The 22,992-nt window shown below is 36.8% G+C and overlaps 1 protein-coding gene across 1 annotated transcript in view; it reads left to right on the top strand.

Annotated features, from left to right (window-relative positions):
* Positions 1 to 22,992, top strand: part of LOC134803983 (dynein axonemal heavy chain 6) — a 91,914-nt gene that overhangs the window by 17,459 nt on the left and 51,463 nt on the right. The window contains exons 13-34 of the mRNA XM_063776840.1: positions 496 to 602; positions 884 to 1,034; positions 1,310 to 1,519; positions 2,007 to 2,219; positions 2,643 to 2,789; positions 5,392 to 5,568; positions 5,902 to 6,156; positions 6,877 to 7,023; positions 8,135 to 8,388; positions 8,650 to 8,768; positions 9,454 to 9,627; positions 9,864 to 10,023; positions 11,117 to 11,262; positions 11,504 to 11,655; positions 11,789 to 11,981; positions 16,460 to 16,599; positions 18,719 to 18,904; positions 19,349 to 19,504; positions 19,588 to 19,815; positions 20,052 to 20,272; positions 21,554 to 21,765; positions 22,151 to 22,263. Coding sequence (XP_063632910.1) covers positions 496 to 602; positions 884 to 1,034; positions 1,310 to 1,519; positions 2,007 to 2,219; positions 2,643 to 2,789; positions 5,392 to 5,568; positions 5,902 to 6,156; positions 6,877 to 7,023; positions 8,135 to 8,388; positions 8,650 to 8,768; positions 9,454 to 9,627; positions 9,864 to 10,023; positions 11,117 to 11,262; positions 11,504 to 11,655; positions 11,789 to 11,981; positions 16,460 to 16,599; positions 18,719 to 18,904; positions 19,349 to 19,504; positions 19,588 to 19,815; positions 20,052 to 20,272; positions 21,554 to 21,765; positions 22,151 to 22,263 — 3,861 coding nt within the window. The remainder of the gene's footprint in view (positions 1 to 495; positions 603 to 883; positions 1,035 to 1,309; positions 1,520 to 2,006; positions 2,220 to 2,642; positions 2,790 to 5,391; positions 5,569 to 5,901; positions 6,157 to 6,876; positions 7,024 to 8,134; positions 8,389 to 8,649; positions 8,769 to 9,453; positions 9,628 to 9,863; positions 10,024 to 11,116; positions 11,263 to 11,503; positions 11,656 to 11,788; positions 11,982 to 16,459; positions 16,600 to 18,718; positions 18,905 to 19,348; positions 19,505 to 19,587; positions 19,816 to 20,051; positions 20,273 to 21,553; positions 21,766 to 22,150; positions 22,264 to 22,992) is intronic.

The following is a 22,992-nucleotide window of genomic DNA, read 5'->3' as shown; positions in this document are numbered from 1 at the left end:
GAGTTATTGATTATAATAGAGAGGTGTTTATGAAAAAAACGTGACCCCTAGTTTGACAGCCGAAACAGATGATTTCTGTACTGGGCCCCACAGAAACTGGGTGTTGAATGTGTGTTGTGGCCACTAAATTGTCAAACATTAATTTATGACAATCAGATTTACCGCATCATGTACGAAGCCGTACAGTGCCATCACGAATAGCTGTCAAATTCAGAATAAAAATCGTCTGAAGTACGATTTTATACGGGTGGAGTCGGAGCGCATTTCACTTTTGTACGGCCGCAAGCTGGTCGGCTCCACTCGGACTCGGTCGGATCGGGGCGGACTCCATCGCTTCCGCCATACATAATGTCGGTATAGGCATGTTGAAAATGCGCTCCAGTGCGGCCCGACTTCAGCCGATCATTATTAGACTGCACATCCAAATCAATACTGTTGATGCTATTCAACTAAGTAACTAACCAGCAATAGAGAGTTGAACCTTATATTTTTTAGATTCCGCCAGCAAGAATGGAGCAACTCGAGGAGGCTATAAACGATGTCAAGCTCAGACAGTTATTATGGAAATCCTCTAAAGAATTTAACGAATTTTTCACACAATTGTACGTTATTGTTTCACCATATTTTAAGTAGATAGCTTTTTGAGATGTTAATGAAATGAGTTCAACAATCTCACAATAATAGGCACCTAAGCAGATGCCCCGGTTTTGGCCACCTTAGCACCCTCTTTGCCCAGTTGGAATTTTAATAAATAAATAGTAAACTATAATATTTAGAAAAAATACGTTTTAAAGCGTTGTATGTTGTATATTTAGTAACGAATTGAGCTTGTAATTATATATTTAAATGTATTTTATTTTACGTATTACTTGTTTGATTGTAGGTATGAACAGCCATTTAACACGATCAACGTCGACGATGTGCAAAACACAACAATCAACTTTGGAAAAATTTTCAATCAGCTGGATAAAGGCTTACCTCCTAATAAAATTCTGCCGACTTGTAAAGCAAGAATAGATATAGTAAAAGAAAAGGTTAACTTACAAAACATAATTTACGTATTGTAAAGATAACTAGTGTTAGGTTTTAATTTACCTCGATATACAAAGTTCACAACTGCGTTGGGAGCTTAATATACCTACGGGATATATTTTGTTTACTTCCACTTCCGACTTCCGAAAAAGAGGAGGGTAGACGACAAATGCCGTAGATGATTATAGTTATGAAAAAAAAAATACTGAATGTTCATTCTGTACATGACCTCAGGTGCATGTGAGTACCGAAACCAATTTCAACACTTACGTTTTAGCTGCCTGTGATGACTTACCTACGCAACCCTGCGCTTAAACCACGCCATTGGGTTAAAATTGAGGACATACTGAAAGTTCGCATCACACCAGATATTGTCATTACGTTAAATAAACTAGAAGAATGGAAAGCATTTCAGCACCCCGATGAACTGATGGAGGTGGCTGGCCAGGCTAGCTCGGAGGCCGGGCTCGAAGCTTTACTTAAGAAGGTACTCTATTAGATATAATGCTTATGCTTTTATTATATCGAAGTTTAATGGATCTTAAATATTTTGATAGCTCTTGGTAATAAATAATAAGCACTAGAACATTACCTTTGTTTTGGATCCGACAATAGTTCTGAATACATATTATTGGAAATTATGATAATACTAACGGAGTTTCATTATCATTACTCATATTTACAATTGAAGTGCTCTGGCGTAATAAGAAACACGTACAGTCAACGGTAAAAATATGGGTGTACAAATCATTTCAAAAATATGTCCCATAACTCTTATGTCAGTGAATTAAGAACGATGGGACATATTTTTGAGTAAGTTGTCTACACCCATATTTTTACCGTTGACTGTACCTATGAATCTATCTATACTTATCTATTATTTGTATTAAACTACGAGTATCAGTGATGGTTCATTGGTCCTACTGATGTAGCTAATTTAAAATGTTTTATCTTATTCTGTGATTTAATTTTAGGTGGAAGACATATGGCAATGCCTGGAACTGCCTGTGTTGCTCCACAAGGATGCACGCGACGTATTCGTCCTTGGTGGTTTAGAGGAAATCCAAGCTGCTGTGGACGAGAGTAACATCCACATCAGTACTATCCTGAGTTCAAGGAATTGTGGTCCTATAAAAAGTAGAGTCGAAGAATGGGCCAAGAATTTGGATATATTCGCGAAAACATTGGTAAGTATGTTTTATTCTTAATAATGTAAAACAGTACAATCAAGGAGAACGAACAGAAGAAAGCCGAATATTTTGGAATTGTTTCGTAATCGATTTCGAGCTACATTAGATGTAAGATCGACCACGCCGCTGCTAAAGAAGACGTAGACGCACCGTTGACGCCGCAAAATAGGTATATGACGTAAACGCGGCGTATGCTCCGCGTGAAGTTTACTGTGGCCAGTCCTTAACTGTGAAAATAAAGAGGGGTGGGTATTTTATCTTTTGTACTTTTTCCTAACTAGAATTAATATTACAGTTATTGAGAGCTGGGTTTGAAGTTAAAACCTTCCGTGTTTTGTGTCTAAATTATAACCAGTATTGTTTACTATTGGATTGAATAATATTATATTATTCACATCAACTTGGAATTTATGTTAATAGGAAGAATGGTTCGCATGCCAACAAACATGGATTTATTTGGAGGTTATCTTCTCCGCCCCCGATATCCAAAGACAACTGCCCAATGAAACTAGGCTGTTCACTATTGTCGACAAATCCTGGAAAGACATTATGCGTAAAACTGCCAAGGTAAGCTAAATTATCAATGGCTGCTATTTAACTGATCACCAGATTTAGTAAAATTTAATACCAAAAAAATCTATTTTACCACACAAAATTATAACACCATTTTAATGTGAAATGATTACCAATTTTATTACATTTTACTATCCTATTAAAGGAAATGACACCAAACTAATCATTATTAACCCAATAATAGTAAATGATTACCAAATTTCAAACCCCATTTTAATGTGAAATGATAACCAAATTTTTACATCTTGCTATCCTAATAAAGAAAATGACACCAAAATAATCATTGTAAACCCAAAAATAGTAAATGACCACCAAAATTAGAACTCCATTTTAATGTAAAATTATAACCAAATTTTTAAATCTTGCTATCCTATTAAAGCAAATTACTCCAAAATAATCAGTGTAAACCCAAAACCGGGCAAGTGCGAGTCGGACTCGCACACGAAGGGTTCCGTACCATAATGCGAAAAACGGCAAAAAAAAAACACGGTCACTCATCCAAGTACTGACCCCGCCCGACGTTGCTTAACTTCGGTCAAAAATCACGTTTGTTGTATGGGAGCCCCACTTAAATCTTTATTTTATTCTGTTTTTAGTATTTGTTGTTATAGCGGCAACAGAAATACATCATCTGTGAAAATTTCAACTGTCACGGTTCGTGAGTTACAGCCTGGTGACAGACGGACGGACGGACGGACAGACGGACGGACGGACGGACAGCGGAGTCTTAGTAATAGGGTCCCGTTTTACCCTTTGGGTACGGAACCCTAAAAATAGTAAATGACCACCAAAATTGTAACCACATTTTAATTAAAAATGTGCAAATATTTAATATATCGTTATCCTATTAAATTAATTAATCCACTTCGTCACCTTTTTCTAGTAGCATTTCATTTCTGTAACAGTCGCAGTTCTAACCTAACCTAACCCACTTTTGTAGTAGCATTTCGTTTCTGTAAGGGTCGCAGTTCAAACCTAACCTAACCCACTTTTCTAGTAGCATTTCTTTTCTGCAAGGGTCGCAGTTCAAACCTAAGCTAACCCACTTTTCTAGTAGCATTTCTTTTCTGTAAGGGTCGCAGTTTAAACCTAACCTAACCCACTTTTCTAGTAGCATTTCGTTTCTGTAAGGGTCGCAGTTCAAACCTAACCTAACCCACTTTTCTGATAGCAGTTTGTTTCTGTAAGGGTCGCAGTTCAAACCTAACCTAATTCACTTTTCTAGTAGCATTTAGTTTCTATAAGGGTCGCAGTTCCAACCTAACCTAACCCACTTTTCTAGTAGCATTTCGTTTCTATAAGGGTCGCAGTTCAAACCTAACCTAACCCACGTTTTTAGCAGCATTTCGTTTCTGTAAGGGTTGCAGTTCAAACCTCACTTTTCTAGTAGCATTTCGTTTCTGTGTGGGTCGCAGTCCAAATCTAACCTATTAACCCACTTTTCTAGTAGCATTTCGTTTCTGTATGGGTCGCAGTTGAAACCTAACCTAACCCACTTTTCTAGTAGCATTTCAGTTCTGGGAGGATCGCAGTTCTAACCTAACCCATTTTTCTAGTACCATTTCGTTTCTGTAAGGGTCGCAGTGCTAACCTAGCCTAACCCACTTAACTGATAGCAGTTCAAACTGATAGCAGTTTAACCTACTTTTCTAGTAGCATAACGAAATGCTACTAGAAAAGTAGGTTAGGTTAGGTAGGTATGCGGTGCGGGGTACGGGGGGTTGAGCGGGAGGGGCAGTTGAGTAATTTTGGCATCAGTTCACTTTATTTCGTAATATGTATACATTTTTTGGTAATCATAGTGGTTTTTTTAGGTGAAAATATCGCATTAATTTGGTCTTCAAGATTTGGTGATCATTAATGATTTTTGGTGATCATTAATTATATTTGGTATTTGAATACAATTTGAAGTGCAGTCGTAATTAAAACGGTGGTACTTTTGTATTTTTAGGCCTTATTTTTTTGGTGTTCAGTAATTTTTTTTGGTAAGCATGATTTTTTCATTTAGGGTACCAAAGTATTTTTTGGTGGTCATTATATTTGTAGCCATTATTAATAGATAGGTAATCTACTCTAATATGCAATACACAACAACGCAATAGTGCTGCGTGCACCACAGTTAGTAACAGAAGTAAAAAATCGATAGAGGTGTTCAAAATTATCAGCCTCATATTATTGTTAACAGGATAAGAACATAATTATTGTGCTTTTGAACATTTCGCTTGCTCTAACTGTTTTTACTGCGATAAAACGATTAGATTTTCTAGATGAGATTTTTGACTAGGTGGTACCTAGTAGGTACCATTAAGAAATAAAACTATTGAAACGGATTATATCACGTATATTGAATTCATAGTATTCATACTACATCCCGACGTTTCGAACCCTTTACAGCGTTCGTGGTCAACGTCGTGGAAACGTAGTATGAATTCAATATACGCGATATAATCCGTTTCAATAGTTTTATTTCATGAGTAACTATCGCGGTAACCGGAGACAATATTAGGTACTATTAGTTAAAATTAAAAACATTTTAGACCCAAAATCTTTAATAACATATGTGCACAATAACAATCTGTAATGTACCTATGCGTAGGTCCCATTGGCTATGCCAGCTGCCACTCAACCAAACCTCTGCGAAGAGTTTGTGCGAAACAATGAAATGCTTGACCAGATCATGAAGTGCTTGGAGGCGTATTTGGAAACCAAACGTGTTGCGTTCCCAAGATTTTTCTTCTTGTCCAACGACGAGTTGTTGGAAATTCTGGCACAGGTAGAGAACTACAACTATCTTTTTTCACTAGAAGGATTTTATATATTATGATATTTATAATTGAAGGTTCCAATAACATATTTATAATCTCTAATTAATCCAATATAACACAATTATAATCTACTGACCTACGTTTGCAATAGATCTTATGTGCTGACAAGGTCATCCCACAATGCCAAAATGTCACTCACTCAATGATAGGTGTAATTTGAATACCTCTAATTCTAACAAATAAATTTGGTAAATTAATACGATCGATAGATGAATAATTGTACTTCATCAGAAAACCTTGTATATAAAACCTAATATATACATTACTCATACATCTTTCAGACGCGTAATCCACACGCAGTGCAGCCACACTTACGCAAATGCTTCGACGCGATGGCTAAGCTCGAATTCTTAGTGAAACTCCCAGAGAGCGAGATGGAAGTAACAGAAGACGGTACTCTTGTGGAGAGGGAGATGTCTTTCCAAACTCGAGACAAGTTGCAAGCGCAACTCGCTAAGACAGCCAAAACAGATGACCTCACCACCGACATCATTGCGATGCTGTCACCAGAAGGAGAGAGGGTTAACTTGGGCAAGGTAATCACTAATCAGCATACCCCGGGGTTTGGAGTGCGGGAATTTATACTAGCCAAAACATAGTTAAAATCACCGTCCTTTCGCTTAAACTACGTCCAAATTTAGGTACAACCCACAAAAATGTGTAATTTTTTTACATACCTTCTGTCAAAAAGAAAAGTAATTCATTTGAATGAAAAAAGTTGAGGATGGATCCTTTTTTTTACATTTACGTACGGAAAATTACGTTTAATTTACCTAACTCTAAGAATCATAACTTTACAGGGTGGCCAAAAAATGGGTGCATTCCCGTTGCCAGGGAAGTTTTGATATTATACTGAACAACTTTTACTATGGAAGCAACCCCGAACCGCGAAAAAAAAATATTTTTCACATCACCTATTCGAAAAAGGGCTTTCTCTTCCCCGCTAGGAGGGATCAAAGTGGCACTTTTCTTCCCTGCTAGGAGGGATCAAAGTTGTACTTTTCTGTTCTAGGACACGATTTTTCTTTCTTGCATAAGTACTATTTTTTGTGGTCAAATAATACATATTTTGGAACATAACAATTTCCTCATAGTTGATGGGAAAAGCAGTATGTGTCACACGGTATCAAAATTATTTCGTCTTGGGCGTTAATGTACGCCCTTGACGGAAATATATAATTTTGATCCCTTGTAACACAAACTACTATTTTGGCCACCGTGTATAAAGACTCAAAACTCAAGACTTGTAAATACAGGGCCTAAAGGCGCGAGGAAACGTGGAAGACTGGCTGGGCAAAGTCGAAGAAGCCATGTTTGCCTCTGTGAAACGATCAATGAAGTTCGCCTTGAAAGACTACCAGTTGCGCCCTCGCACTGAATGGGCCGAGTTACATCCCAATCAAGTAAGTAGCCGCCTCCATGGCAGAAGATTTCAAACGCCGTAAATATGCCACCCTTGGTAGTAAGTAGTTACATTTTTGAGGCGTTTGTGGTCGAAACGCTGGGGCCGTGGGGGCCAAGCGCGCGCCATATATACAGGGTCTTAGCGGAGCGCCTTATAGATGCCGCAGGGGGCCAGAGGGCTTGGGCAGTATTTTGCTGAACGCATTAGTATTGCCATACAACGTGGCAATACGGCCAGCCTTCTGGGCACAGGGGACGTTATTTATTTATAGGTTCTTTATTTTAAGTTTATTTCGTTTAGAGATACTTTGTATTATTATTTTTAAGCAAATTTAATGTTTTATATTTATTTAATAGTGTTGTAGTAAGTAATGATCATACGTGTATTTGATATCGGTTTTAAATAAGACGTCGCTATACATATACATGCATATTTACCTATGCATGTGCTCATTGAAAATCCTCTATTACTACACAGAGTTTCAATATTATGTTTGATTTATTTGAACAAATACAATTAAACTAGGCGTCCAAGTTAATTTCTTCGGATGTATAATAATATTAGTCGTTTATGTTACTGCTACATAATGAAATGCATTAATATACGAGTGTAGGTTTATGAGACGATCGAAATGTGTTTATAATAAGATAACAATGCTTTATATACACACATTATTACATTTAATTTAAAGAGACAAAATAATTCCTATTTTTAAATTTAATTATTCATCTATAGAATTTATCACAATTAGTCAATCATAATCATAAATACATGTATGAAATAATGCTTTACATCCAATATCTCACGAACTGTTTAAGATCTAAGACTTAGACTTACTCATATACCTCGTTTTTTCATCATTAGAAAAAGGGTACTTAACGTGTGTTTTTATTGAAGTTTCTTTTAATTGGAAAATAAGTTATACCAAACATGTATCAATTATATATTATATATCAAGGATATATATTTACATTATTTGGTTTCATGAGTAATAGTTACTTTTTTTAAAGCGTTTTTAATAAAAAGACATGTCAATATTGTTTACCATATTTCTAATGCAAAAAAAACGAGGTAAAAACTTACGACTCTATGTATTACGTATTGTACAGGTGATACTAACAGTATCTCAGATAATGTGGGCCCAAGGTGTCCACGCCCTATTCGATCTGGATATCCCGCTGCGCATAGACACCGCGCTACTCGGATACGAGAAGAAATGCATAGCGGACTTGAACGATTTGGCGGCTATCACTCGCAAAGATATCTCATCGTTGTTTAGAAAAGTACTCTGTGCACTGATCACTGTTGATGTCCACGCTAGGGACACAATATCGCATATGGTGGAAAAACATGTACAGAAAACGTTAGTATTATAAATTATAACAAATTGTATTCATAGTTACAAATACGTGGACATATTTAATTAACCTACAATAAGTTTGTACCTACTTAGTGATAACTGGAAGTACTTTATGAAACTTATGAAAACCTCATAAGAATCGACTTTTTGGCCCTCGTTTCCTTCAATTTTAATCTTATTTGTTTAGTTTAGGCTACAACCACGTTTTCTATAATCAACCATGTACATTGTATTATTTACTTAACCCACGTAACGTTATTTCAGGACCGACTTCGAATGGCTTAAAATGATTCGTTACTATTGGGAAGAGGATATAGACAACTGTGTGGCTCGCATGTCGAGCGCTATGTACATCTACGGGCACGAATATTTGGGCGCTGGGGGTAATTATTACTGCTAGTGGCAGTGTTGGCCGAAACATTAATGCAATTTAACAATATACATTGAACCGTAAACTGTACCCGTCCGTTACGATTTACGGTTCACTTTATAATTGTTAATGGTTAATTGCAATTAACGTTCGGCCAACACGGCCGTAGAGCCTGTATAGCTCGCGTGTATAGCTTAAAACTGGATAAATAAATGTATTTTCATCACATTATCACCATAAAAAAACAGAATCGACCCAATAACCTATTTAATCATCGAACTTGCTCACATCATGAGAATCTATTGATAATTGCGACCTGTAGAACCAGAAGGGAACATCATATGAAAGCATTTTTACCAAAGCTTACTATTTATAAAGTAGGTACTAAATAAGTAGTGGGTTTTCATTTTTTTATTTTTGATCACGTTTTTATTTTTTTTGTCGTTCTTATCATCTAATTTATGCCTATGTGACGTGACTTACCTTACTTGCCTGTTGGGCTTGTCTTTCGCCAGACGCTTTGAAGCGGCCTCACGTTCCCTGTGGGCTCCCCCTATATGGGGTCATGAATCTTTATTCAGGAGTCCGTGCTTCCACTAAGGGTACACAACTTCAAAGTAAGCACACTTGGACGTGTGACTTTGTCATATCATTTTGTATGGGGACAGCGAACGTGTTAACTAATCTTATCATTATAGGTGTACTGGTGATAACGCCTCTGACAGACCGCTGTTACTTGTGCCTCATGGGTGCACTGCAGTTGGACCTAGGCGGCGCCCCCGCCGGCCCGGCCGGGACCGGAAAGACGGAGACCACGAAGGATTTAGCCAAGGCTCTCGCTATTCAGTGTGTCGTGTTCAATTGTTCTGAAGGCAAGTGTATCGTACCTATAACGGTTTTTCGACACTACTTAAAGGTTCCCACTCATAAAAAAGCATTCGGAGGCAATCATTTTACCATGCCTAAATTAAAGGTGCTAATGAACTATATAAGCCTTTATTACGCGATATTTTTTACAGATTACTCTTTTATTGACAATTAAAAACATATTACAGAGGTACACAATAATACCTAATACAGATTAATAAACAAGTGAAATTGATTACAGGTCTTGATTACAAAATGATGGGCCGTTTCTTCTCCGGACTGGCAACATCCGGCGCGTGGTGTTGCTTCGACGAGTTCAATCGAATTGATATCGAGGTGCTCTCAGTTATTGCTCAACAACTCATCACTATCAGGAATGCGAAGGTGGCAAAACAAAGCCGGTAGGTCTAAAAGCTTCTGGGAGCAAAACTAAAACATCTACGACCCCCAAATATAAAGCTTCACGTTTGCGGAGTCCCTGCGCAAAATCGGCCCAGTAGTTTCTTTAGTGCCTATGGGTCGAATTAAAGTGGATCGTATGCCACATGAAACAATGGCGGTTGCCTAGCGTAAGTTAAATAACCACTGTATACCCTAAGGTATTCTCCTATTGGTCAAATTCGTTTCTTTTTTAGAACTGTCAAAACGAGTTGGTAATATGGAATATATATGAAACTTTACACAATGACGTCACGGTCAACTCCCCCACTTTTTATATTTCTATCCGATTTATTAAATAGAACATGTGTTTAAAAATATCTGCTATCTATGTTTTTCTAATAATTATCTGGTGCTTTAATTTCATGCATGGTGTGAAATTAGTACATTATTGTCGAGGCTCGGAAGTAGCTACTTGCAGGCTGAGGATTTGTTTTAAACGGACGACCTTGGGAGTCCGTTTAATTGAAGCCGAAGCCAGCAAGTAGCCTTCCAGCCGAGTCATATATAGTGCTTTTCTCAAAAATGGTGCAAGAAATATAAATATCATAGAAATATTTTACAAAAGCAACTTTCTTACGTATATATTTTCACAGAAAAAAGTAGAAACAATTGAATAAATTAGCTTTGCCGCCTTTTTATTTATTTAATAAAAAAATAGAAGTGTATTTTTCTGCCGAAAATACGCCAACCTATTTGAGACAGCTAAATAGTCGCGGTACTAATCATCTGTTTGGCTGTTTAATGGGCCTGTGCCTTCATTTGATATGGCCATTTCAACTTTTAAAAAGTTTGGAACTCGACAAATAATGGAATTTGTATGCAACATTGCAGTCCCAAAATCGAGACTGCAATGTTTTTAACTTTTTAATTTTTGACTGACCATAAACTACGCACTTCGCGACCTATTTTTTAAACGGCAAAGTCGACTTTGCCGTCCATTTTTGAGAAAAAATTATTTTAAATACAGTCAAATACCCTATTCTGCAGTAAACCCAAACAAAAAGGATTTGACATACTTGCGTCCTTGTAAATTAATTAGTCTTATTTTTACAGGTTTATGTTCGAAGGACGGGAAATCAAACTGGTCCGGTCCTGCGCGGCTTTCATCACCATGAACCCGGGCTACGCGGGCAGGACTGAGCTGCCCGACAACCTAAAGGCTCTCTTCCGGCCCATATCGATGATGGTGCCCGATTACGGTAATGTGTCTTTTTCCAGACGCACCTTTGCTACGAGATGCTACGTCGTAGCCCGTAGCAAATGAGTTTAATATTTTGCAATTTTTTTGTCGTAGAGGCATGTCGCATACATCAAGTGATCAGTGTTTTATATTGAGATGAGAATTTCTTAGCCCGTAATCTTTATATCACATTTTGAACATCCTCTATAAAATGTACATATGTATAATTTGACGTATCATATGTTTATGTGTGTTCACAGCCCTTATAGCAGAGGTGATATTGTATTCTGAGGGGTTTGAATCATCGAAAAGTTTGTCTAAAAAGATGGTACAAATGTACAAGCTATCCAGTGAACAGCTTTCTAAGCAAGACCACTATGATTTCGGGATGCGGGCAGTCAAGAGTGTCTTGGTAAACTTTAAAATATACGATAATTGATAATTTACGCTTGATAGAATGGGTATACGACGCAGACCTCTGGACAAAGGCTAAGGCTATCATCTAGAGTTCCTTCTCAAAAGTATTTCATGACTTTTTTCTGTAGGTGATGGCCGGTGCTCTGAAGCGAGCCAGCCCCGACCAGCCCGAGGAGATGACCTTACTATGTGCTCTGAACGACAGCAATCTGCCAAAGTTTCTAGCAGCCGACGCTATTTTATTTGCCGGCATTTTGTCGGATCTATTCCCTGGAGTCGAATTGCCAATTCGAGATTACGGAGTTATGCAGGAGTGTATCAGTAAGTATTTGTTTGCGTGTGGTTTTGCAGGGGAGCTCGAACGTAAGCCGAATTGTACCAAGTTGTGAAAATTGAAGTAGGAGATTATGTTAATATTTGGATTACTTCCTCACTGAGTCACTTTAGCAGCACATTTTGCAGACAACTAAGTATCACTAATAGTAAGTAGCCTTTTAATCAGCTTGACTTGTACAACGCTTTGTGATACCAAAGACATATTCAAGAAAATGTCATTCTCGGATAGACGGCGCACACACCTTTGGCCTATGCTCGGCTAGATGGCGTTGACGACACCGTTTCATATTTAACAATTTTAACACATAGGTATCAGTGAAAGAACATGGGTTGAAATGATATAAAAATAATAAAATCATTTATCCATATATATAGGTACGTTTTTTTGATGGTTGTATACAATTCCATTTTGAGTTTTAATCGTGTGTCGATACTTGGCAGTAAAGGCCATAGTCGGTTTTCCATAGTAAGTTGGCTCTTAAGTCAATTTGATTTGGTTTTTTTTTGTGCGTACCTCTTATGGTGAAGGATATTTTTGCTGAGTATCAACATCCTACTAGTGACAGTTTTTGACTTATGATTTTATTTTATTTTTTCTTTAATGTGTTGTTTTTCGGGATGTATTCAAGCGATTTGCTTCAATTTTTTTAAATAGTGTTCTTTATTTAGGTATGCATCGATACCCAAAAAAAACAAATACCAGTTAATAAAAAAAAGGAAAACAAAAATAAAACATTTTTTTTATGTCGTGGTGAAGTAGTGACACCTCTAATTTTTTGTTTCTAGTTGTAGGCCAGACATCTCGGAGTAATTAACAATGGAGCCGACATTAACAGGCGTTCCCCTCTGGAAAAGTCCGCGGCCGCCGGTCAAGGAGGTTATATAAAACTAGTTGCCACACGTCATACGCCATTTAACAAACGTCAGTCTAAGCGGAATGATGGGAGCTGAAAATGCCGAATTGCAGCGTTTTCTCGTGCAAAATGAGATCGGAAACGTCTAGCGTACAAAAAGAACACGTTTATTTTCATATGTATGCACTATCACATCTAAATATTATCAAATAGTGCACAAACTTTGGAAAAAACTAAAAAACATTGTCAATCTGAAAGTGATACCACTTAATGATACTAGATCTAATTTAGGGTAATTTTAAAGATGACTTTCTAAAGATTAATTAGGTATAACTTCTAATAGGAAACATTACGCGAAACTCTGCGAAGGGGGCGCTACTACCACAATCCATCACAACATTCACAACCTGGGGGTCTACCGCGGAACAAGAAAATTTAAATTTCGTTATCTAACCTCTCTATCACTACTGCATATTCGAGCGATAAAGAGGCATATAACTAAATTAAGATTTTCACATTTCGCTTGTTAACAAACCGCTTTCATGCATCAATGCATAGATTTAATATATAGAGATCCCGTCTCAGCGAGCTGTCACTGTTGCCACTTTTGTTTAGTGTACGATTAACAATGAGGCCCACCTTGCTGTAGCCATGTCGATAACGTCATATCGATAAACTATCGACATTTCTTGCAATTTTAATTTTATTTCAAAGGTTTAACGATACCTAAAATGAACAAAAACGCTTTTATTCTTTATTGTGGTTATCAGATCACAATTTTATCGTCACGCCCCAGCAGGGAACCAAGGGAAAGTTCGGATATTTAATTAAAATACATAAATACCTACTAAAATATGTGTTCCGCAATAATTGAATTATTTTATTACATTATAAAGCCTGACAACAGTTTATTTAACCCTGAGATAGTGTCGCTGCAAACAGCTTACGTATGGCAATAATGTGCGTACGTCATGTATAGTCGGGGTAGTGGGCATTGGCTTCATGTTGATACGTGGTTGATACTGGTATAATGTCAAAACATTGCTTACAGAGAATTCGGTTCTTTCAATTTACCTATTCGTCAAAATCTGATTCTAAATATTCAATATTATTATATTTTTCGTTTTCTTACTCTGACGAAGTCTGATTTTCATCAGATGTTGTGTCGCTTTCAGGACCACCAACCTCGATTATAAAACGTTCAGTCTCCAATTCGATTATAGGATTTTTATCGTCGATCTACATAAACCTTAAATGAAATATTAAAGTTTAAACCTAACAACTAACCAGTTCAATAAAACCGCACTATAAAATGTCAATACCGGTCATGTCTACAACCAACTTTAAAACATTGTTTATTGGAATGCTATGTAATCCTTCGTCTTTTTTAAGCTGTAAGTATTTGATTGCATTCACTACAAATTTTTTCGCATCTTTGGTAATTTTTTTTGGCATTTTTGTAATAAAACCGTTTATATTTGAATTGACATTCGATGACATCCAACGTTCGTTGTCAAAGAGTACTTGTTGCCAGTAAAAGAAATTAGTACCATTGAAAATCCGCAAAATGGCGAGGGTCAAATAAACTGTTGTCAGGCTTTAATATATTCATTATGCATTAGCGTTTCAATTATGTTAATGTTTAACGAAGATATTGAAGCTTCAATTAATCGCTATTTCGTTCCGCTCTGTAGCGTTTATCGATATATAACATTATTAAAATCGACTTTTCACATCCCTAAAAGAGCACACATATACGCTTTTACGCACACATATACAGCCTGGGCGCATCAAAAAAGGCAACACTTGATTTGAAGTCCATCTTGTCAACAGTATGGTTGTCCTTTTTTGACAAACGGCATTTTTAAAAGAGCGAGGAGAGAGAAATGATACTAGTTGCTGCGCCGTGAAAGAGAACAGAAAACGTTGGGCCCTTGCATCAATGTCATATTTAATTGTCTGTGCAAAACTTGTCAAAAAACAGTTTACTCGTAAGGCACAGTCAGTATGTATAAGTGACTCTATGGTTTACTAGCTAGCTAGCTGGCGGCATAACATTGTTTATATAACACATTATTTTTATATACCTAACACCTTAGTTTTATATCAACCTAATCTATTCAATCAAATAAATAGTATTGATCATAAAGGCTTGTGCACTATTCAGGCGAGGTTCGATAGGAGGGAAGGGGGTTTTAGAAAAAGTTGATCACGTTGGGGGAGGGGGGTATGTTAAATTACCGATAGACTACTGTTTGAAAATTCATTTTTTCTTTAGTTCCTACATATATTTTTATTTCACATGTCAAATATTTTATTTATTTTAAGGTATTTACGGCTGTCACTTTCCATAAATAGGCACTTTTAATTTATTACTCTGGTATCACCGTACCAAAGTTAGAGATGGGACACCATAAAAACCAATATCGATAAAATCGATATAAACGTTATGAATATATTATTATTTTTATTTATTTTTCTGATTTGACTTGCAAAAACAGTCACACAAAAGTATACCAATATTAGGATAACTTATTTATCTAAAAAGACTGACCCTAAGAAATGCATTAGGCACATATACACAAAACTTATTCATTTTAAGTATCAATAGAATTTCGTTATAATATATACAAATAAAAGATTTTATAAAAGTTATTTTTTGTTGTTTTTTAAAAGCTGTTATTTCTATAAAAAAATGTGTAAAACTGTTCTGCCTGAGCTTAGACTGATTCAGACCAATCACCCATGTGAAAAAAATGATTCTTTTAATAGTCTTTACAAGATCGTTTGTTAGAGGTTGTCCTTTAATTAGTGGAGGGGGTCTGAAATAAACAAACATTAGAAGAATTAATATTTCCATACAATCTTGTCGTATTAACCGGTTTAGAACAACAAAAACCGGTTTCTTCCTATGTCGGTGTCTTTGTTTCCGCCGCACACCCAGGGCTCGGGAACCATTTTATTTTTCAAACCGGTTTCGTTCATTCACCCGGGAACGAAAAGGATATCGTATCGTATACTACATTGAAAAACACCGAAAACAGAACTTGACCACACACATTGCTAATTTTTAAGAAGAAGTACCGTTTGGAAAATTTTGATATTTAGGCAAGTAGTAGGTCAATGTCAGGCCTACAACTAGAAAAAAAATTAGAGGTGTCACTAGTTACTTCACCACGACATAAAAAAACTGTTTTATTTTTGTTTTACTTTTTTTTTCCTTTTTTTATATGACCACTGGTATTCGTTTTTTGAGTATCGATGTATACCTAAATAAAGAACACTATTTAAAAAATTGAAGCAAATCGCTTGAATACATCCCGAAAAACAATACATTAAAGAAAAAAAAATCATAAGTCAAAAACTGTCACTAGTAGGATGTTGATACTCAGCAAAAATGTCCTTCACCATATAAGGTACTCTCAAAAAAACCCGAATCTAATTGACTTAAGGGCCAACTTACTATGTAAAACCGACTATGGCCTTTACTGTGAGTACAAAGTTTACTATAACAGGACCCCTCTATACTATCTATTCTCTTTGGTGATACTAAACTACTTAAATGATTTTTAAATAACTCTGTTCAATTGTTGCCTTTCTTGTTATCAGTAAAATGCCTTCTGGCGAAGAAGTTGCAAGTAGAAGCGTGTCAGATTCGAAAAGTAATTCAATTGCACGAGACGATGATTGTAAGATGGGGTGTTATGTTAGTCGGTCCGACGGGCGGAGGAAAGACCGTAGTTTTACACGTGAGTGCCGTTTTTACCACATTTCTAAACTTTACAAATATAAAATCAGCTGATTTTGAGATATGGACCTCCAATAGGGAGTATTACTGCAATGTTCTGCCGCTAGAGTGCAGCACAAGTGCACATCCTAAGCCATGGAGTTATTTATAGTATTTATACACACAGTTATTTGACAAGTTTTCACTATGACATTGAAGCACAAGGCGGTTTTTTTACATATGGCCTGCCGCGAACCGCGAAAATCAAAATTTCGTTATCTGCCTCTCTATCGATGGAATATGCAAGAGTGATAGAGAGGCAAAAATCGAACTTTCGATTTTCATTTTACGGTAGGCCCTGTGTTTGTGCTAGTGACGCCTTCTACGCAGAGTTTTGCGTAATATTCCCTATTACATTTAGGTAGTTTATTACTAAACATGCCATGCTGCCATGTACATACATATATGTTTCTTTCTTTTTTACCTAATTTCTATGAAGTAATATACCTACTGTGTATAATTGCATGAATTCTATAATAATTTAAATTGTATTTTCTTATTTACTCGTAATGCATGTTAATTATAAGATGTAATAATGTTTTGAAAAGATGTGTCCCGCCGAGTTTGTTGCCGGTCCCATATTGGGATACCCTCCTCCAATTGAGGGGGGATTTAAATCGGCTGCTATTTAACTGATCACCAGACTTAGTAAAATTTAATACCAAAAAAATCTATTTTACCACCCTAAAATAATAAATGATCACCAAAATTATAACACCATTTTAATGTGAAATGATTACCAATTTTATTACATTTTACTATCCTATTAAAGGAAATGACACCAAACTAATCATTATGAACCCAAAAATAGTAAATGATTACCAAATTTCAAACCCCATTTTAATGTGAAATGATAACCAAATTTTTACATCTTGCTATCCTATTAAAGAAAATGACACCAAAATAATAGTAAATGATCACCAAAATTAGAACTCCATTTTAATGTAAAATTATAGCCAAATTTTTAAATCTTGGTGTCCTATTAAAGCAAATTACTCCAAAATAATCATTGTAAACCCAAAAATAGTAAATTACCACCAAAATTGTAACCCCATTTTTATTAAAAATGTGCATATATTTAATATATCGCTATCATATTAAATTAATTAATCCACTTCGTCACCTTTTTCTAGTAGCATTTCATTTCTGTAACAGTCGCAGTTCTAACATAACCTACCCCACTTTTCTCGTAGCATTTCGTTTCTGTAAGGGTTGCAGTTCAAACCTAACCTAACCCACTTTTCTAGTAGCATTTCTTTTCTGTAAGGGTCGCAGTTCAAACCTAACCTAACCCACTTTTCTGAAAGCAGTTTGGTTCTGTAAGGGTCGCAGTTCAAACCTAACCTAACCCACTTTTCTAGTAGCATTTCGTTTCTGTAAGGGTCGCAGTTCAAACCTAACCTAACCCACTTTTCTAGTAGCATTGCGTTTCTGTAAGGGTCGCAGTGCTAACCTAACCTAACCCACTTAACTGATAGCAGTTCAAACTGATAGCAGTTGAACCTACTTTTCTAGTAGCATAACGAAATGCTACTAGAAAAGTAGGTTAGGTTAGGTAGATATGCGGTGCGGGGTACGGGGGGTTGAGCGGGAGGGGCTAGTAATTTTGGCATCAGTTTAAATTATTTGGTAATATGTATAAATTTTTTGGTAATCAGAGTGGTTTATTTAGGTGAAAATATCGCAATAATTTGGTCATTCATGTTTTTTGGTGATCATTCAATATATTTGGTATTTGAATACAATTTGAAGTCCAGTCGTAATTAAAACGGTGGTACTTTTGTATTTTTAGGCCTTATTTTTTTGGTGTTCAGTAATTTTTTTTGGTAAGCATGTTTTTTTTTTATTTAGGGTACCAAAGTATTTTTTGGTGGTCATTATATTTGTAGCCATTTAAATCTTCTCGAGGCAGAGGTGTACGGTTGGAGCCGGTATAGCTTTATTTGACGTTCATAAGCGCATTGTAATATGCCTACTTGAATAAACTATTTTTTTATCTTTATCTTTATCTTTAAAAATACTTGAAACTACCGATGCAATATAGGTATGTACATAGGGTATGTAGTGTCAATGTGTTTTAGATACTGGCCGATACATACGAAGCTTTGCATGAAGAGGGTGTGATAGGCGCACAAAACCAGCCTGTGCATAAATACATTATGAACCCTAAGAGCTTAACTATCGGCGAGTTGTACGGTGAAGTTAATCTACAAACCCTCGAGTGGCACGATGGGATACTTCCGCTTAGCTTGAGAACTGCTGTGCAAGTATGTCATTTGCTTGCGTATTTTATGTTTTAAATACTACTTAAGTAATATTTTATTTTGGCCTCTTCCAGTAAATATATTGTAAGATTGGTTAATAGAGACAGGTTATTTTTGTATCACCTGTCTCTATCAAGTCTTACCCGCCAAAAAGGGCTGTGGACGTCATCGGAAAGTCTCGCCAAGGACGCCAACGACGGCCACAACGACGGTTACTTCGCCAATGCAATAGAGACTTACGCGGGACTCCGTAAAGTTCAATTTTCCTGAAATAAACGTGATCGCCTGGCGTCCGGGGCACGGCATAATCGCCGTCTGGCGTACAATATTGTATGCGTTTTTACTGCCAAGTTTGTGCAAAGTTAGCGTGGTCAGGGTTTAGTTTCTTCCCACTAAACTATTATTTTTAAATTTGTCAGCTCTTCACTCATTTATACACTTACTTAGTGCGTGGAAATGGATCATCAATGGTTGATCTGCGACGGGCCAGTCGACGCCGTCTGGATTGAAAATATGAACACCGTACTAGACGATAACAAAATGCTGTGCTTGTCCAACTCCGAGAGAATCAAACTAACGCCATACGTACATATGCTATTCGAGGTATGTTTTTCTAAAGATTCAGTCATAATTTCGGTACAATAAAAATCGGGGAATAACCAATTTTTTTTTGCTTGGATTTCAAGGTGGCGGATCTGGCTCAAGCTTCGCCAGCCACTGTCTCGCGCTGTGGCATGGTTTACATAGACCCACACGACATGGGGTACCTGCCATACGTGCGCTCGTGGCTTGAACAAGGCGTAGAGAATAATCTCTTCAACCAAGAAAACTCGGACTTTCTATACGAACTGTTCCAAATGCTGGATGTAGGAGTTCTCCACGTTAACACTAAATGTTCTGTTGGAATAAAACAGGTGTGACAGATTGTGTACTTAAATCGTGATTTGAGTAACGTGGAATTTTATACTCTGTCAAGCCATTTCCGTCAGTAGAAAAGAGCGACATAATTAGAAAATGTAGGCACAAGGGTTATCGCCCCATAGAAAATTTGAATTTCGCGCCTTTTTCTACTGATAAACTTGCTTGACCGGCTATATTTTAATTTTAAAAATCATTGATTGCAATAAAACGACAAATATTTTTACATCAGGTTGATATAAGCAAGGCGTCGGCACTTTGCTACCTCTTGGGAGCTTTACTGAGTGAGCCCGGAGAGCGATTTCCAGACAAGGCGGCTATCAAAACCTACATAGCCCACTGTTTCATTTTCTGCTACATTTGGTGCATTGGAGGGAACATCTTGGAAGGAAATCGCAAAGGATTCGAGGAGGTGGTCAAACGACAGTTCGAAGAGTTCGAGGAGGCCGAATAGTACGGGTCCAAGTAACGTCCATGGGCGACCTATTAGTGTGATTAGTGATAACGTTTAGTACATTCACTGTCAGGAACCGCCTAGCTAGTGGGCACTCGTAACTTTTGCTCAAATGCCAGACAACCCTCTAGGAGGGTTGTTGCTGAAGGTAGCCATAGATAACAACAGACTAAGCCAAAGAGCAGGCAAGGCAGTGGCGTCGCAAGCAGAGCAAAAATATAAAATAAACAAAGTTTTAATTAGGTATTGTTATTATTTAGGTATGCATCAATATGTTTAATATGTCGTAAAGTACAAAATTCATACGGGATTGTGAATGTATGTTTTACAAGCATTATTTCAAAAACCAATTGGAGCCGCTTCCAATAGTTACGTTATTTATGCTTAGGTACTTTAAAATTGCTTTAATTTACAAAGCATGTAGTGCATGTAGGCGAAACTAACCCCCATATTCATAAACGCGCTATAAACCGCAATTTTCTAATAATCGTTTGTCCATTCCATATCTGTCATTTTGACTTATGTATTTGTAAGAAAGGGATAAAACATAATTTAACTAAATCGGGCCCGTAAAGTTTTATGAATAAGGGGGTATGAACTTGCCTTACTAACCGAATAAAAATAATAGGATGTTTGATTATGGAACTTGCACAGCCCTGGAGCACCAGCCTAGTGGGCGCACGGCGCACGCTCTCCAACCCGTTTAGCAGGCGCCTATAGATACTGCATGGTTTTTGGAGTAATTTAATTGTTTTTCTGGCAGTGAATGTGTGAACGTGCTCAAATATTTTTGTGCACGCTGCACAAATTAAACAGACAGAGTATGGTAAATATTGGTTAACTTATAGACAGTATACAGACGCCAAATATTATGAAGATGTCATCCCATGAAAGATCATATTTTTCCCAGGCAACAGTGGCGGATTTGCAGTCTTTGCCGCCCTAGGCCCCAGGCCCTGTAGCCGCCCCTTTCTCAGCACCCATCATATTGACTACATTTTGAGTAATTTCTTGTTATCATCAGCGAATTTTTCGTCATAATTTGCCGCCCCTAAATATCTTGCCGCCCTAGGCTTGGGCCTACTGGGCCTTATGGCAAATCCGCCACTGCCAGGCAATATGCAATACTAACTACCTAATCAGGACTTGCGCGGTAACAAGTACCTACTCCTCTTGCTGTAATACTTAATTAATATATGAATAGTTCACGTTAAAACAAGGCAAACCAGTCAAGTATTTGGAAAGAGTAATTATTATATTTTGTCAAATATTTGTTGCAGTTTTCCGCAAGGCTTTAACTTTTTTGACATGTACATGGACACAAAACAACGTCGACTGAAAGTGTGGGCCGATATCATACCAATGTTTGTGTATGATTGCGACAGACCATTTTTCGAAACGTTGGTGCCTACCATTGATACTGTGCGATATGGTTATTTGAGCCAGAAGCTTCTTGGAGTTGGTAAACCTGTCATGTTCACTGGAGGAACAGGTAAGAAACTGATGAATCGTAATACCAGTTGTAATACGATTGATACCTTACTCCTTACTGGATAGTTATTAGGGCACGTTCACAATAAAAGTACGCACATGTAATTATCTCAAAATTGAGCTGGTCTGTGTCTCAAACATAGTTTAAATCTAAGAACACGTACTAACTTTCGTTATGCTATGAGTGCTATGCTATGACCTTAAAATGTCATGATATCATACTCTAGTATCTAGCAGGTAGTACTATTAGGTACTCAACTTAAGAATATTGTCTTCATCAGAGTGCCTTTTCGCCTCTGAGTAAAGTACTAAAGATTAGTTGTGGTTTTCTGATCTGTACAATTTCCATAGGTACATATAATTAATGAATAATAATTAATAAACAGGCGTGGGCAAAACTGTAATTGCCGCGGAGACCCTCAATAAGATGGCAACTTCTGGGATCTTCATACCCGTAATGATGAGTTTCTCAGCACAAACGAGCAGTACGCGGACACAGGTAATTTTTTGTAAAGCTGCTAAATTATGCTTTATTTGCCGATTATATTTTTTATTTTTACAAAATGAACAAATTATTAATTTATTTTACTTATAAACCATACTTACACGTATATTTACAGGTTATTAAGCCTAATACAATAAATACGAGTAGTGTAACTTTTCTATTAATCTTTTTAAGTCCTTCAATATGTATCGTGACTACTTTGACAAAGAGTCGTACAGATGTAGGTAGTGCTTAATCATTTTCCTTAGTCAGACGGTAACGGTCAGAGTTCAGACGGTAGTTTTAGTTTTCGCGGGTTCGAGGTTGGCCTCATATTAAGAGTTTTTAAATTACGACCTACATATTCACCCCTCAGAGCTTGGTGAGAGATAAGATAACAAATTCCCCCTGTATTATTACGCCTATATTAACCTCATAACATATAATGAATAATGCTGAATGGATGTATTCATTCATAGAATCCGAAAACAAGTCAATATTTTCGGCTATTAAGAGCCCATCAACGTGCACACTAGCGCCACTGCTAAATAATCGTGATTATTTAAATTTAACGACAGGTATTTAAAAAAGAGGGCCGCTACGTACTGTATTGTGTATTTAAGTACTTTTTGAATACACCAAACTAGTTTTTTCTACTCGTCGACTGTAATTCTTGAATTAAGATTATTTATACCAAACTGCAATTGGGTATTTTTAATGTATGGGCTCCCAACTCGACTATAA

The sequence above is a fragment of the Cydia splendana genome, chromosome Z (genome assembly GCF_910591565.1).
Source record: "Cydia splendana chromosome Z, ilCydSple1.2, whole genome shotgun sequence".
NCBI lineage: Eukaryota > Metazoa > Arthropoda > Insecta > Lepidoptera > Tortricidae > Cydia > Cydia splendana.
The sequence above is the reverse complement of the archived record's forward strand: the minus strand, read 5'-3'. Positions and strand labels throughout refer to the sequence as shown.